At 33.5% G+C, this 17,100-nt stretch overlaps 1 protein-coding gene across 1 annotated transcript in view; it reads left to right on the top strand.

The window, feature by feature from the left end:
* The window catches only part of LOC122530163 (mucin-5AC), a 42,030-nt gene that overhangs the window by 18,204 nt on the left and 6,726 nt on the right, over positions 1-17,100 (top strand). Inside the window, exon 8 of the mRNA XM_043656876.1 lies at positions 15,715-16,342. Coding sequence (XP_043512811.1) covers positions 15,715-16,342 — 628 coding nt within the window. The remainder of the gene's footprint in view (positions 1-15,714; positions 16,343-17,100) is intronic.

The following is a 17,100-nucleotide window of genomic DNA, read 5'->3' as shown; positions in this document are numbered from 1 at the left end:
ATTTCTAGGTGGGTCACATATTGTCATCTGGATTTACGTCATTATTATCACATGTAGCGAAAAATGTTTCAGATAGAGTTGAGTGGTTTCGAGAGGAGCACGTTTCGATGATGCTAGTTTTCTTGTAGGTGGACACATCAACGTTTTTTTAAATGGAATCATTTATTTTTTATTGCATCAGTTGATGCACCTTGATATTCTTTACAAAAGAGTATCAACCTGTTTATGTTAAAGTTTAGGAGATATTTCAAAAAATTAGTTTAAGAGATATTTTAATTTTAATGTTGTCAGGAAGTCATGATCCCCTTTGTTAATGTTGTAATGATTTTATTTACAGAAAAGGTTCAATGTGACGACCATTTACGTCACGACATTTTCTGAATCGAATCATTGTGTAACGTAGCTGGTGTTATTTTTATTACACTCAGTGATGATACGATCTTTCATATTAGCCACTGTAAGTCTTACTTCTCAGGCTTATTTCCCAACAACATTAAAATCAAAATATCTCCTAAACTGATGATTTTTTAACATAAATAGCTAACTAATAACTAATAATAATTAAACATTTCTTAACGTATTCGTTTTTGTAAAGAATATCAAGGTGCATCAACTGATGCAAAAAGAAAATGTGTGATTCCATTTAGAAAAATGTTGATATGTCCACCTACAAGAAAACTAGTGTCATCAAAATGTGCCCCTCTCGAAACCACTCAACTTTATTTGAAACATTTTTCCCTACGCGAAATAATAATAATGACGTAGGTCTAGGTGGCAATCTAGATGTGGTGACCCACCCTGTATATTGAGCTGACAGGTGTAATAACTGTGACACTTTTTTTTTTTAACAACTGTACTCGAAAGATCGTCACTTTGAAAACATTTGACCTGTGTAATTGGTGGAAATCAGATTTTGAGAACTTCGTTACCTGTGATACTGTGCAGCAATAGATAATATCAACCTGATTCTCCGAATTTACTTGCAAAGTATCGATCAGTGTTAAATGTTACTTAATTAAGTTGTCGATGTTACTCGATTCGCTCATAAATTGCACACAAAACGTGTGAAACGTGTGAGTTAATTCCAAGGATGCGTTGCGCATATAACGTACAGTTGAAAATTTCACAGACAGAGAAGTGAAAATTTTTCGACGAGAAACACCCAAAATTATGCAGCTAAGTCTAAAGCCTTCGGAGATAATCAATGAAAATTGCCAAGTACGTCTGCACTCGATACAAATCCAGTAACCGAGGAATATATCTGTATATCGGTATCTTCCCGATACGTTGCGAACTTTGCGAGATCCTCCTTGTCCATTGTTGCACAAGCATTGTTACGTAAACGGCGCGTTAGATAATTGCCGAAGCCGGGGCGTCTGAGCAGTAAATAGACGGATCAGCTGGAGCTTGATCTCTCATCAAGGACCAACGCGAACCGCGAACAACCGAAAGAAGAAAACGAAAGAGCCGATTTTTCTGCAGATATGTGCTCCAGCTGCTGACGAGAGGGAATGGTCATTTACTTGGGAGTTTAACGAGGGCAAGCGATTAATGAGGGAACGATTTATCCGTGCCGACGGTCACCCGATAAACGAGCGATCGAACAATGTTTTTCCGCGTAACGTGGCCACGATAGGGAAAAGTCACGTTTCACGTATATCTGGCGGCTCACCCGTCCGATCTGTCCCCGCAGATAAATACGAATTCTCCGCTCGTTGCCGCCTTTCATGGCGTACGGAATATTTCAGAGTTCAATAATTTTTCGACGATAAGAAACAGCCTGGGGAATACCACTACCGAGCCGAAGTCTACACATGCAGTATCGTGCACGCTTTTCGCAAGGTTAATAGATAACATTGCATACGTCCATGTCCCAACGATCACGTTTCTCCGTCTTTTAACTGCTATGGACTTTCCATTCCGTTCTTCCACGAACGAGCACCCGATTACGCGTATCGGCGCTGACGGATAAAAAATGTATTCTTGCCATTGTCTCTCTCTCTCTCTCTCTCTCTCTCTCTTGTAGCTTCTCCTTTCACACTGACATGTGCACACTTTATGAGAACGGGATGTGTTCATTTTTCTCACAGAATTTTCCGTCCGCTTGGTTCTGTGATATTTCTTCTGCGATTTTTCACACTCCATCGGGATAGTTGGATACGAAATACCATAACGGTACGGTAATTGGGTAATTGACACTAGAACTACTAGATGATTAAAACATAAAATTTCTATCAGAGACATCAGTGTCCAAAGAACAGAGAAACTTTATGATAATGTATATAAGCTGTCATTTATATATTTTACGAAAAATTATTTAAATCTTTAAAAGTACAGTGTTATTGAAATATGTTTATAAAATTTCCATCAGAGACATCAAAGTCAAAAGAATAGAGAAACTTTATGATAATGTATATAAGCTGTCATTTATATATTTTACGAAAAATTATTTAAATCTTTAAAAATGCAGTGTTATTGAAATACGTTTATAAAATTTCCATCATAGACATCAAAGTCAAAAGAATAGAGAAACTTTATGATAATACAATGTGTATAAGCTTTCATTTATATATTTTACGAAAAATTATTTAAATCTTTAAAAATACAGTGTTATTGAAATACTTTTATAAAATTTCCATCAAAGACATCAAAGTCAAAAGAATACAGAAACTTTATGATAATGTATATAAGCTGTCATTTATATATTTTACGAAAAATTATTTAAATCTTTAAAAGTACAGTGTTATTAAAATATGTTTATAAAATTTCCATCAGTGTCAAAGGAACTTTATGATAATGTATATAAGCTGTCATTTATATATTTTACGGAAAATTATTTAAATCTTTAAAAATACAGTGTTATTGAAATATGTTTATAAAATTTCCATCATAGACATCAAAGTCAAAAGAATAGAGAAACTTTATGATAATGTGTATAAGCTGTCATTTATATATTTTACGAAAAATTATTTAAATCTTTAAAAATACAGTGTTATTAAAATACGTTTATAAAATATTTAACAGAAATTGTAAATTGGTTAGTTTGACCACTTTGGTATTTCTAGTGTGAAAATGGGGCGTTTCTTCGTGAAAAGGTTTTGTCACAGGTAGATGCATACAAAAGTCTCGAAGTTGCAAAATAAATTGCAAAAATAGGTGAAACGTTTGCAATATTTAATAGCTGAAACAAGATTCAATTTAGGTTCCTCTTTTTAATTTACATCTACAAAATTAAAAATGAAACGAATTTGTGAATGGAATTTCGAGATTTTAGAGATTTTCTCACCTTCTCAAATTTTATCACGATTGCATTCACACATATATATATAGATTGAAAACAGGATGTGCAAACAGTGAAAGTTGCACGCTTCATTTTCAGAGTGTCCGATTTCTATAATCGCGCGAAGATACAGCCAAACGAATACAAACATTAGTATTCTCCAACGAAAACTACCGACGACTAGAGTATATAATGTATATAATGTTTGCAGCAAAGAGATTAAAGTGCAAGGTGCAAGAAGAAGTTAATGATACAATAAAGAAACGCAAGCTTCATCTATTAATACATTTTATCAAAGATTACTCGAGTATCTAAAAATATATATCGTTACGGATATATAAACTTTACATAGAAAATTATAAATTCGCCATTTTCACCATCTTGATAGTATAATAATTATCAATGTAACAAACGCCGCGATAATTACAATTAGCGTAGCAAAATCCCTCGTGCGGCCGCAGTGGAAAATTTTCGAAACGGAAAGATCCATGAGACTACCCATCCAAAAAGCGATTGAATATCTGCATAAACAAATTATCTTAAGCACGCACGTGGCCGCAAGTAAAGACAGAAATTAGGAAACGCAAACGATTGTTTACCGAGCCGGGAGCGAGTCCTTCGCAACCTGCCGCCATGTTAGGGGGAGAGAAATTATCGTGCCGTCCGGCGGCGAGTAAATAGGAAATCTTTCGCCTGTAATGGAAGTTTAGGAGCGGGGCGGGGAGGGTAGGGAGAGGCCCAAAGACGATAAGTTGGAAAACTCCAGGGAGCCCCCAATGAAGCCTCACTTTGTTAGCCTCTATCAGTATCATTAGCCGCTGGCTCAATAACCAACGGAGTTGCATCAGACGTGATGTTTATCCCGGCCGATAATTCGAAATCCAGATAAACAAAATTCCCTCCTACCCGTGGGCGGACGATTCATATAATACTTTCGAGCGGATGCCATCGCCCTCAGTTCGTCCTCGATCTTCGCGCGTTCACGTCCCGAGAATCGATCTCATTCAAACGATCTCACCCCCTCATCCCGGTAACAGAATCTTGCATTCCAACAGCCGATTTCAACTACCGCTTCCTAAATTATTGTTCTTCACAGTTCGCTACATTTCGCCAAATTTCGAGTAAGCTTGTAAGCATCTATTCTTTCTCCAAGGCCGGTTTCTTTCGGTTCTTCCGGGCCACAGGCAAACATCCGCTCGAACCGAGTCCAAATCGAAGCTTGTTCGCTTGTTTTATCAATGAATTGACGTTCGTCGCGGTGTTTTCGGTGCGTCTGTCCGCGCCTGAAGAAGAACCATCAGGAAGTTGTTGTTGGATCTTGGCTGGCGACGTGTCGGGAGGGGATGAAATTCACGTTTTTTTAACGGGTGGCGGTGATAAGGCAGTATCGGTCTGGCAGCGAAGAGGAAACCTTGTCGCTAGACAGGCGGTCGCCAGGCTTGATAGCCAAAGCGAGAGATTCGGCTTCGTAAGACGAAGCGAGGAGCGCGATATACTCGCGACTTGACACAGTCGACACAGGCCAAAGTTGCATTACAACATTTCCAGCATGCTGGCGAGGCATCTGCTTTTCATTGCGACCAGACGACATCGTAAGTCAAGTTTATTCGTTTCTTTTTTTGTTTTTTTTTTTATCTTTTTTTTCTCCCAATTGGATCTTTTTTTTTCTTCCTGTTGGATCTGATTGTGTCAGTGCGTATTTTGTTTTCTTCCGTGTCTTGTTTTGGCTTCGGTTCGCTTAGAAAATACCAGTGAATACACACGGAATTATTCGTGTCACTTGCAATTGATAAGAACAAATGGTTCGTTTTGCAATGCAAGTTTCCAACAATTTCTTTCGATCTAGTCTAATCCGTGTTTTGTTCTTTCGTCTCCTTTTTGTTTAGAAAGTATAGCGAGTCACAGAAGTATTTGTATAACACTCTTTTGTGACTGCCAAATTTTAGCGACTCGTATGATAGTAAAGTTTTCAACAGGCCATTTTTTACCTTATTTAATTATCCGTGGTTTTTTTTCTTTTCTTCATTTTCTCTTTAACTCAGTTTGCTTAAGAAATATAGTGTTTTCCGAAAGAGAACTTCTATTGGATCTGATTATATTAGAGCGTATTTTGTTTTCTTCCGTGTCTCCTTTTGGCTTAGAAAATACCAGTGAATATACACCGAAGTATTCGTGTCACTTGCAATTGATAAGAACAAATGGTTCGTTTTGCAATGCAAATTTTCAACAATTTCTTTCAATCTGTTTTGTTCTTTCGTCTCCTTTTTGGTTCGTTTGCTTTGGAAATATAATGAATCACAAAAGTATTTGTATAACACTCTTTTGCAATTGCCAAATTTTAGCGATTCGTACCTTTTTACGATAATAAAGTTTCCAATAGGCCACTTTTTTACCTTATTTAATTATTTTTCTTTTCTTCATCTTCTCTTTAACTCTAATTTTACGAATAACGACATCTTTTTACGATAGTTGCAAAATTCATATTCAATGAGAATGCTAAATTAATTAAACTTGGCTATTTCAACTTAATTCAACTTAATTCAGTCATTAAGTCATTAAGAAGAACTTTGAATTTTCCGTTGTGAAATAATTATTATTGATATTCGATGTTCAAGTGTCTGTCGTTAAATTTGTTGCAATTTCGTTGGAATTAGTTTCAGTAATTGCTGAAAAAGTTGCAAGCTGAGAAAGGATAATAACATCGTTCTTCTGTCAGATCGAAATTGAAAGATAAAATATTTGTCGAACACTTAGATTTTTCACTCTCTCTGACAGTTGATTGCGATTTGTTTTTATCTCCTTTTTTTTAAGGCAATCTCGAGTTACTCTTTTCGTATCTCCGTTTCCTTGCTTATCTTCTTTATTTTTTTCTTCTTTATTCTTTATTGTTGTGCGTGTAGTTTCTTTGATTAATCGAAAGTATCTTCTTATCTCTTTGTATACAATTCGTATGAAGCTCCAAAGGATTCGAAAATTATTACCTTGAGATGTGAAGAGACATTCTGCTTACAATGTCATTCGATATTCATTCTCTGACGTCGCATGAAATTGATAATTGTCAAATGATAGAAATTTAGTTATCGTGCAGTTGTACATCGAATGAAAATCTGTTAATGCGGCTTGCATGTAAATAGGAAATTATTTCTATCGTTGATAATTATTGTTTACATATAATATAAAATAATTCCAATTAGTCTTACAAGTTAAGTTCCGAGGAGGGAATTAATTAAAAATAAACATTTAAATTTAATCTCTCTGATAACTTCTACGTACAAACAGAGCAATCTTTCGGATGTAAAGAAGAAGAAGGAAAAAAAAAATAATAGTACGTGCTGGTGTATTTCTAAAGTTGAATGTAAAAATAATGAAAATACTATCGTCAAGCCTTATTTAAACTGTAGGTTTACGAACATGTACTCTTTCACGAATTTGAGATTCGTTTTTATTCGAAGTTATCAATTATCACGTGTCAAGTTTGTTTGAGTTTTTATGTATGTTTACTTTATTCAGCTATCGTCGCCAATGTTTCCCATAATAATAATGTAAAACATTGCCAATCTCGTATTACGAAACGTTGTTCACTCTGCGCTCACGACAACGTGCGATATATAAACAAATAAGGATAAAGCAAGTGGCAATGCAATCGGTAACGTCCACGAGGCGATTTTACGAAATTTCAGGAGGTACTCTCTGTCGCATCATCGTGATCATTTTAAAAGCGTTGCACGCACGATGCATTTCTGCAAACATTGGTTATCTACTAGTACCTTATTCTATAATAATATTATAATAATATAGTAATATATCCTATAATATATTCTATATTCTATAATAATGTTATAATAATATAGTAATGTATTCTATAATATATTCTATATTCTATAATAATGTTATAATAATATAGTAATGTATTCTATAATATATTTTATATTCTATAATAATGTTATAATAACATAGTAATATATTCTATAATATATTCTATATTCTATAATAATGTTATACTAATATAGTAATGTATTCTATATTCTATAATAATATTATAATAATATAGTAATATATTCTATATTCTGTAATAATATTATAATAATATAGTAATGTATTCTATAATAATGTTATAATAATATAGTAATGTATTCTATAATATATTCTATATTTTATAATAATGTTATACTAATATAGTAATATATTATTCTATAATATATTCTATATTCTGTAATAATATTATAATAATATAGTAATATATTCTGCAATATATTCTATATTCTGTAATAATATTATAATAATATAGTAATATATTCTGCAATATATTCTATATTCTATAATAATATTATAATAATATAGTAATATATTCTATATTCTATACTAACACTAGAACTACCAGAGTGATAAAAATGACCAATTTATAATTTCTTATGGAAATTTTATACACTTACAACAGCATATTTTTTAGACACTCGAGTGACTTTTAATAAAATATATTAACAGAAGTTTGTGTTCTTTGTCGTATTATTAATTTCTTCTATTTTTCACTTTCATTTCTTTGCCACAAATATTATACTTTGGTCGTTGGTAGTTATAAAACTTTCAACGGCGTGGAAAAGACTTGAGGACATCCAAAATTTAAATCATAAACATTTCCGTGAAAATTTGAAAAATGTTGACAAAATTAGAAAGGCAAACTTGTAGAAATGGAAAGATAGCAATTTTTAGCTCAGAGAAAGACGACAAAAATTAATTTGAAATCGAAATTAAGATTCGACAGACAATTCGTTGACAAATTGTACAAACATAAGTGCAACTTTATTGCTCCTCCCGGTTTGCAATCGTTTCGATTACTCTTCTTTCGAGTTACGCCACGAAAGATAATCACAGGTCACGTACCGTAACTCACATCTCATGGAATTAGTAATCGTGTCATGATATATTTCTGTCGCTTGATAACCGATTAACTTATATATACATATATATGTTCAAAGCAGTTTTATTTCATTCAATGGCAAATTACGTCTAATCGACGATGGAAAGTTTCGCCACACTTCTGCCCTAATTCTTTGTCCTTTCGTTGAATTCTGGAATCAGCAGGATTCCTGACACTTCTGTGAATTATGTATCTTGTTCCTCCGTGAAAGTCTGAATCTTCAGATTTTTAATTATCTCTCGGCGTTTATGCGATACGACAGCAGAGACGCGGTCCTCTTCGATTGCAATGAAAATTGTTGCAATTATTTCGCGGATGCGATAATTTTCTTTTTGAAAGTGAAGTTTCTTCTGGTAAATTCATTTTGTACGATTTTGTGCATTTGAAAAGAATTACAAATTTCAATTTCTCATTCTTTTCCTCGATCATTCTCTGATAAATAATTACGGACATGCTTGTGTTTATCCACCGTCGTCGTCGTTTTTAGAAATATTAAAAAAAAAAAAAAATTCGTCACATACACAACCACGGGGAAAATTTTGCAATAAAAATTTTCGCTGCAGAGGCGAATTACAGTGAAGACAAATTTCAGAACGATTGATTTTCGTGTAAATTTTTCAGTATTACGTTGAAAATGATATTTGTACAGTTGACACTATAATAAATAATAAATAAAATATCGTTGACACGTTATGACAAATAACAAATAATATAGAAAATATAAAAGCGTAACGTACAATAAATGTAATCCAAATAAAAATTCCCGCGTGTAACGTGAAACACGATGGCATTGAAAAGGAAGAATTCGTGAACAATCGGAGAGAAGAAATGACTCGTGGCGTTGTCGTTTTTTACATTCTTGATAATCGTCCCGACACAGGCGCATATGTCATCGCATAGTTGCTGGAAAAGTGGAGCAGCGTGACACGTTGCTCGATAAAAACGATAGCAGCTTGTTTGACGATGCAGAGAATCAAAATCTGTGAACGAAAACGTAATTTTCATCGTTCGAATTCCAACGTCAATCACAATGAACGCAAGAAATAATTAATCATCGCGCACGTGATTATCTATCGCTCTTGTATTTTTAACTCACGCACGACGCGCGCGCTGGATTGAGTCATGCGAATTGCCTCGTGAACAATTTGTACGAACGTTTAATAATAGAATTGACGAAGAAAAACGTGATCGTCTCAAAGTGGTTTTTCGAAAAATCGAAAATAATTTCACGATCGATGTTTAAAGAAAGACAGCTAGAGATTCTACACGAAAGAATGAATTGAAAATAAATTGAAACTAATTCTTTAGATATGTTGACTATGCACGAAGTTTATCTATGAAAATCCGCGCTTTAATTGCACTTGAATAAAATAATAACAAATTATTATTTTTAAAGGTAGTTTCATTTTATCTTCTCCACGCGAACAATTTCATACAACGTTTTTGAGCTTGAAACTTGATCGTCAATGTTATTTGTTTCTTTGACTTCTGAAATATTAAAATAATACATCATTACAACAATTGGTGGAAATTTTATAAAGAGATAGAAGAAATTCAATAACTCTGGAAACAAAGATTTCACGAGACGAAGCTTCAATTTATTCTTTTCATGGGAGACTAATTGCATCCTCCAGTCGTTTAATCATCAGCATTATATCTCTCGACACATCGTAAATTCTTCTCAGCTAACAAAACTGAGAATAATATATTTGCCAAATTATACACACACTTACTAACGAGATTTTCAATTATTATAATCAATATCTTAGACACAAAAAAAAAAAAAAATTCCGTCCAAAATTGTGTAAATACATAAATTACATAAATTTAAATACACAAATACACAAATTTAAATTATACATATGAAATATAAATGTGTTCAAATTAATATAAATATAAATTTAAAGATACGTAAATTTAAATTATATAGACATAAGTAGAAAAGGAAACAAGGGACACGAGTGAATAATTTTTCACTTTGAAAAGTGCCGCACGTCTCCCGGGATTGTTCATCGTTCGTTCTTTTAATTTGTAAATAACGAGAGGTGCTATCGGTTCGGAAGCAATGGCAGCTGAGAAAATGGATCGTCGAGATGAAATAGATGAAAAAGATACGCGAAAGGAGAGGGCGGGTAATTTAATAGGGGTGCAAAAGGAAAGAAATTACGAGAAATCAAGCAGAAATACTTTGCGGCCAATGTTCACCAGCTGGATGTTATGGTCCATTTATTGCCCATCTTGCCGTAGACTAGATTAGGTTACTTACGCGACATTTTCACATTATGCACGTGCTCTCGGTTCTTTCTGCTTTTCGTTTTTATCGAGTCACAGCGTATATCGAGTTACGAGAGAGAAAGTCTCGAAAGATTCGACTCGATCTCGGAGAGGGTGGAATCTGCGCACAGCTATGAATCTCATTTGTAAATAAACTAGGAAATAATAACAATTGGTGTTTCGAATAATTTATTATTGCCATTTTATAGAAACGAGAATGGCTTTATTTAATGCGAGAGATTCCAATAGATCGTTTCCAAATGTGTAATTTCTTGAGTTAATTTGATTATTCAAATAAGAAAACAAACGTGTGACGTACAGAAATTGGAGATAATCGTCCAAATGTAAAATGAAAGAAAAAAAAAAGAAATCTCACTTGATGATAGCGAAATAATGAAGTAATCTAACGTTCGAGCAAGCTAATGTAATTCGGTCGAATGAGATAACGTATCATTTAATTCATCATTTTCATTCATCAGAGACACATTATTTTCGTTACGTTCAAGCGGAATTTTTTAGGAGGACTTGGTGTTGTCAAAAAAAAGAAAGAAAAAAAAAATGGTAGAAAGCGAGACGTTAGATGTACTTTTTTTCTAATTTGTAGATTTCAGGGTCAATTTTTTGGAATCTATTTCTTAGTCATAGTGCTCGAGTAACAGTCTTAAACACAACTGTAGACAACAGTATTCACGTCAACCAGATTTTATTATAATGAAACTCTGTACAAGAAATAAACGAGTAAAGAACCACTCCTTTTTGTCTCTGTTTCTTCGTTGTTGGTCAAGGTGGCGAGGCACAGAAATAATAATAACACGAAAGATGAAAATCGTTGATCGATCACTGAAAACGATAATTGTAATAAACCACGCTCTTGTATATTTTCTCTAAAAATTTCGATTGTCTTTTCTGCGTTAGATTTTTGAAAATTATTCGTGAGAAAGAGAGAGAGTGTGTGTATATGTGAGTGTGTGAGAGAGAGACAGAGAGAAAGAAGTTCTGTAATTGTAACTAGACCAAAACGTGTTATATACGCTTCTGTTCGTGTGGCCAGCGTTTATTCGTGAATAAATTACGCACGCGATGTATAGCTAGAACAAGAAGAAGAGAGAAACTTAGTGAGATATTATAGCAAAACGAGTTCAAGTTTCGGCATGCGGTGAAGACGCAAGTGTGCCCCGTGACTTTGTCGTGTCGCATGTTAGCCGTTTTGCGTGCTCGCCCCCCTCGTTGTAAGTAGCGTACAGCACTAACATTCTGGTGACTAACTTCAAACATGGGAGCTCCAATCGTTGCCAATCGATCTTTCATACGCTCATCGGCATCACGCGTGCACCATTTGCTAATAAAAACGAGAGAATAATGCACACGTCGGAGATTTTATGCAGAGTGTTTTGTCAGGCATCTCGTTTCAATTTTAGGAATCTATTGCATTAACCTCTTGACGCGCACGTCGAGAATTTTTTGTCCCAAAATTGCAACATTTCCTCAGTTTTAAGTATATTCAAGTAAAACAGAAATAGGCAGAACGAATAATAAATTTATCACTTCTCAATAATTTCTGTTCAGTGACGTCATACCGACGAGTTGAAAAAGAAAGCGACGAATTATTGCGTACGGTGTTGGTCACTCGTTATGGTCCGCAGTCAAGTGGTTAACCTCTTGCGCTGGAATGACTTGTCGCGCGCGTCGAGAATTTTTTGTTCCAAAATTGCAACATTTCCTAAGTTTTCAGTATATTTAAGTAAAACAGAAATAGGCAGAACGAATAATGAATTTATCACTTCTCAATAATTTCTGTTCAGTGACGTCATACCGACGAGTTGAAAAAGAAAGCGACGGATTATTGCGTACGGTGTTGGTCACTCGTTATGGTCCGCAATCAGCTGCCAGCGCAAGTGGTTAATAGTGAAAAATAGATCTATTTGCAAATAATTTTGTTTGTTTTAAAGTTTAATATGTATTATATATGTAAAGTTAAACGTGTAAGCAAAATTTTTAAAGCAACGGAATCTTGCAATTTTACAGTATTGTTCTGTGAATGTGAATTTTGCGACGAGCCTTATTTATCAGAAATTTCGATAAATTTGTCTTTTGGTTTCATAAAAAGTATTTAATTAGCTAAGTTTTTCCACTTTCACTAGTTTAGATCTCTACATTCAAAGACGAAATGATCCAAAGGATCAAAATTGAAGAATATTTTGTCAGCTATTGTAATTACACACCGACATTTGCATGATATTTTTTTCACCAATATGGATGATACAACGCAATCCTAAGGTTGAACGAGCAATTTAAAAACACTCTGCACGAATAACTTCAATCGCACACTCGAGTATCCGTTTAATTAATTTAGAATTCACATTCGGTGTCATCGTGTTGACCGTTGAAACGAAATACCATCACTAAATGCCATCATATTTTCATATTTCTCTCGCTACGGCAAGAATTAATCAGCTTGCGACTAATATCTAGAGATCTACTTACAACCTGGGTAGAGGAGCATGCAGCATTTTATACTGTATATGTACATACGTATGTGTTACTATATATATATATATATAATGTATTTCTTACTTGTGTGCACTTGTATGTCCATAAATTGTGTATATTTCTCTTTCTTTTTTTTCTCTTATTTTTTTTCCTTTTTTTTGTATTTGATCAGTGACAAACACAGCGCATCTTGTTATTCGAATGTACATACCGACGAACGATTTATCGTCGTTCAACCTTTACGAGGAATGTATGTGAATAGAGACATCATTTTTCTTTTTTTTTTTATGTAAATCACGGTTGCATTTTGTTATTTTTGTTTCTCTTCGCTCACGTTTCACCTGTATCATGTATCGTCCGATCCTTTCACTGTAAATATTACAGTTCGCCTAAAATCGATCGGTTTCTCAAGGCTGTCCTCTCCGCCACCGAAGAAACAAGCACATAATTTCATTCTCTTCTACGTGTTTGCCTTTGTACAATATTTTATTTTATTTCTGAAACGCTTAGTACTTTGATATTTATAACGTTTGAAATATACGTATAGTGTTGCAATTAAAATAGTACCTTGATTCAATGATATTTTCAATATTTCGATTAATATTGTTTTATTATTTCAAAATGCGTTACTTAAAATTTCAAGGAAAGTATTGTATTGTAAAAGAGGAAATATCAAAGTAGTTAATTAAATTTCAATCAACGCGATATTTTAACTTCCTGTTTAATTTATTTAGGCTTGTAAATTCTCATCGCAGTGGCCTTGAAAATTCGATTGATTTCAGACAGAAATTCTAGCCATTGTTCAACTCCAGCCTGTCCCAACCTATCGTTTGCCTTCTCTATGTATTTTTTTTTTTTTTTTACTCACTTCCCAATTTGTTCTTTGTCCGCACTCGTGCACATTGGTCTGTGTACATATGCATACTAGTTTTAGAGAAAAAAAAATAGAAATGCACCTCACACGCGTGTGGCAACCTCGCTAGTAGCTCACGAATACATGTCGTAGTACCATAGTTGGTGAGTACATTTTGTTTTTTTTTTTGTCTTCATCAGAAAACGCGCGAGTTCGATGCAGAATGTTCATTGTCATCCTTTATAGTCGATCAAATAGAACAAGGTTTCTCATCTTTTTCGCAAATACATGAAAATTTTGAAATTCGATGAAATGAAAAAAATGTTTGAAATATAGCAACTCATAAAAGTATCTTTCGTAAATGTATTTTAATTATAAAATACATCTTTATGAATACATTAAAAAAAAAATAATAACAAAATAAAATCTACGTATTTTCTTTTATTCATTATAATAACAAAATAAAATTTACGTAATTTCTTTTATTCACTATATAAATATTATCTATATTTTTAAATATTTTTACACATTTCTGCATACTGTATGAAAATCCACAGACTTCTATTATAAAATTGAAATTAAATATAGACTAAATTTCAATTTATAAATTTTGCAATGCTGAGTCACTGTATTATTTTTTAATTCACCGATATGAAATATTCCAGTCTCGTTTTATTTTTATTTTTTTTTTTTGAAATTTAACATGATTTATGGTAGTCACGAATCTGCATTCCGTACCGGACTCCCGAGTGATTGATCGATGAGCTTTTAGTTTTCTCGACGAGCCTTTGTTGCATGCTTGCATTTGCAAATATCTTTATGCTTGCTTTTTGTCATCCTCACTAATGACAATGCTATTAACAAATCGTAATACTTGTTCTGTTAGTTTCAAATCGTTCAATGAATTATTTTTAAAAGATTCGAATATACTTTACGTCAATGAAATACGTAGTGTTAATCGAAAAATAAAAATCTAAGAGACCAATAACAAATGTAATAGATAGTTTCTTTTACTAAAACGAACAACTGAAAGCAATATCTATTAGTAGCATATTCTTCGCGAAAATTTATAAATAAATAAATGCGTGTAGTAATTTATGTAGTCAAATCAGTGTCTAACAAATAGAACAAACGATCGAATTTTATTCGCAAAGCTTGAGAACGATTTTCTTAAACCTTGTTCTGATCAATCAATTTGAATATTATTTAATTGATTGGAAGTTATTTAATCGACTTGATACATATTTCTTCGTTAAACGAGTCACTTGACTTCAAGTTGTTTGCATTTTAGTAACACGTGTGTTATATATTTCATTTGGCCTCGACTATTCCATATCGAGTTTAAAAAAAAAACTTCAAGACCCAAATTTCTTGACTTGAGTCAAACTTTAATTTAAAAGTGTAGAATACTGTCAGGAAAATTTTACACACTCTCTTCGACGAGATGATATACTTCAAAAGTAATAGAAACAAAAATATAAATAATTACAGAGGAAACCAATTTAATCTAATTTACTTAATTCAACTTGAACTTAAAATTCAATTTATTTGATTAAAATTAATTATTAGAAATATTTTATTCATTACAATTTAATTAAAGTTAAAGAAAAATTGAATTTAATTAAAATTAATTTGATTTGATTTAATTAAATTGAATTAAGATTAAAATTGAATTAATTAAATTTAATTAAAATTGACTTGATTTAATAAAAAAAAAAAAAAAAAAAACTAGATCCAAGCTTGAAGTCAGATTACTCAGATTCAAACGTCTCGAAGAAAATCTCGGCCACTGAAATCCGAGCAAGGTTTCGTCTGCAAAAACTCTTCGAATTAATCGTTAGACGATAAAAGACGCGAGACACCCGGAGACAAGGGGGATGATTGATCGTTCTGTTTCAGACAACACACTGTTGGCGATAGACTCGGTGCCTCCCCACGGGATAGTTCAGCCGCCGCCTTATATCTCGCCGCCTAAGCCCGAGGAATGTCAGAGGGAGAAGATCCGTGAGATCCTGAAGGATCCTCCCACGCCTCAGAAGATACAGATCTGCGAGAAGCGACAGACGACGACCGTCAACTATGGCCGACAGACGGCTTACCCCCTCAACGTCTATGCTCACGATCCTCGGCGAACTCTCTGCAACGACAATAAATTATTATTCGAACGTGGCAAGGATTCCAAGGTCTGCGACCAGCGTCAAATCGTGTACATGCGAAACGCGAGGAACCAGCAGTGCTACGCGCCTGGGAAGGAACAGCAGTTCTACACGCTACCGTCGAGAAGGCCGCAGAGGGACGTTGAGCCACCGAGAAGCGTCACGCCGGATATCACGAGGGGCCTCGGACGTGGTTCATTGAGCACGATGCACGTACTCGCCAGGCATGGCCAGAAGGTGATGATAGAACAGGATCCAAACGTATACGGTTCTCAGGTGGAATTGAACAGGAGAATCCCGGAGAACGGGGAGACGAAGGACAGGTTGACGCATGGTCGGGAGCAACAGACGATTGTGGATTTTAGAAACAGGTGGGTTCAGAATTCGTGGAATTCTACGTGGGACTCTGTTGTGTATCGTATTTTGTTCGTATTTATATTATGTTCGTTCTGTTGACGGGCTTGATAATTGATTCGGTTAAACCTCAGATGAAATTTTACACCTTTAAAGCTTTTAAATAAACTTTTAAAATTTAACATTTATTATTATTGGCCGGTTCATCGTTGCGGTAAATTTAATGATACTGGAATTAGTAAGTGGAATTAGTATTGGAGTAATAACTGGCAAATGTAGCGTAAGAGCGTAAAATATCTACATGTGCAGGAATCGATCTAGCTTTCGTCAGAAGATTAATCTAGATTTTATTCTACGTTGTAATTTGTGATTTATATAGTTTAGTTTGAAATAGTTTGAAATTTAGTTTAAAATAGTTTGAAACTTTATAATTTAGTTTAAAATAGTTTGAAATTTTACAATTTAGTTTCAAATAGTTTCAAACTTTATAATCTAGTTTAAAATAGTTTGAAACTTTATAATTTAGTTTAAAATAGTTTGAAATTTTACAATTTAGTTTCAAATAGTTTCAAACTTTATAATTTAGTTTGAAATAGTTTGAAACTTTATAATTTAGTTTAAAATAGTTTGAAATTTTACAATTTAGTTTAAAATAGTTTCAAATTTTATAATTTAGTTTGAAATAGTTTGAAATTTTATAATTTAGTTTAAAATAGTTTGAAATTTTACAATTTAGTTTCAAATAGTTTCAAACTTTATAATCTAGTTTAAAATA

This window comes from Frieseomelitta varia, unplaced genomic scaffold (assembly GCF_011392965.1).
Source record: "Frieseomelitta varia isolate USP_RPSP 00005682 unplaced genomic scaffold, Fvar_1.2 scaffold_331, whole genome shotgun sequence".
Lineage (NCBI taxonomy): Eukaryota > Metazoa > Arthropoda > Insecta > Hymenoptera > Apidae > Frieseomelitta > Frieseomelitta varia.
Note: the sequence above shows the minus strand (reverse complement) of the source record. Positions and strands in the feature narration are given on the sequence as shown.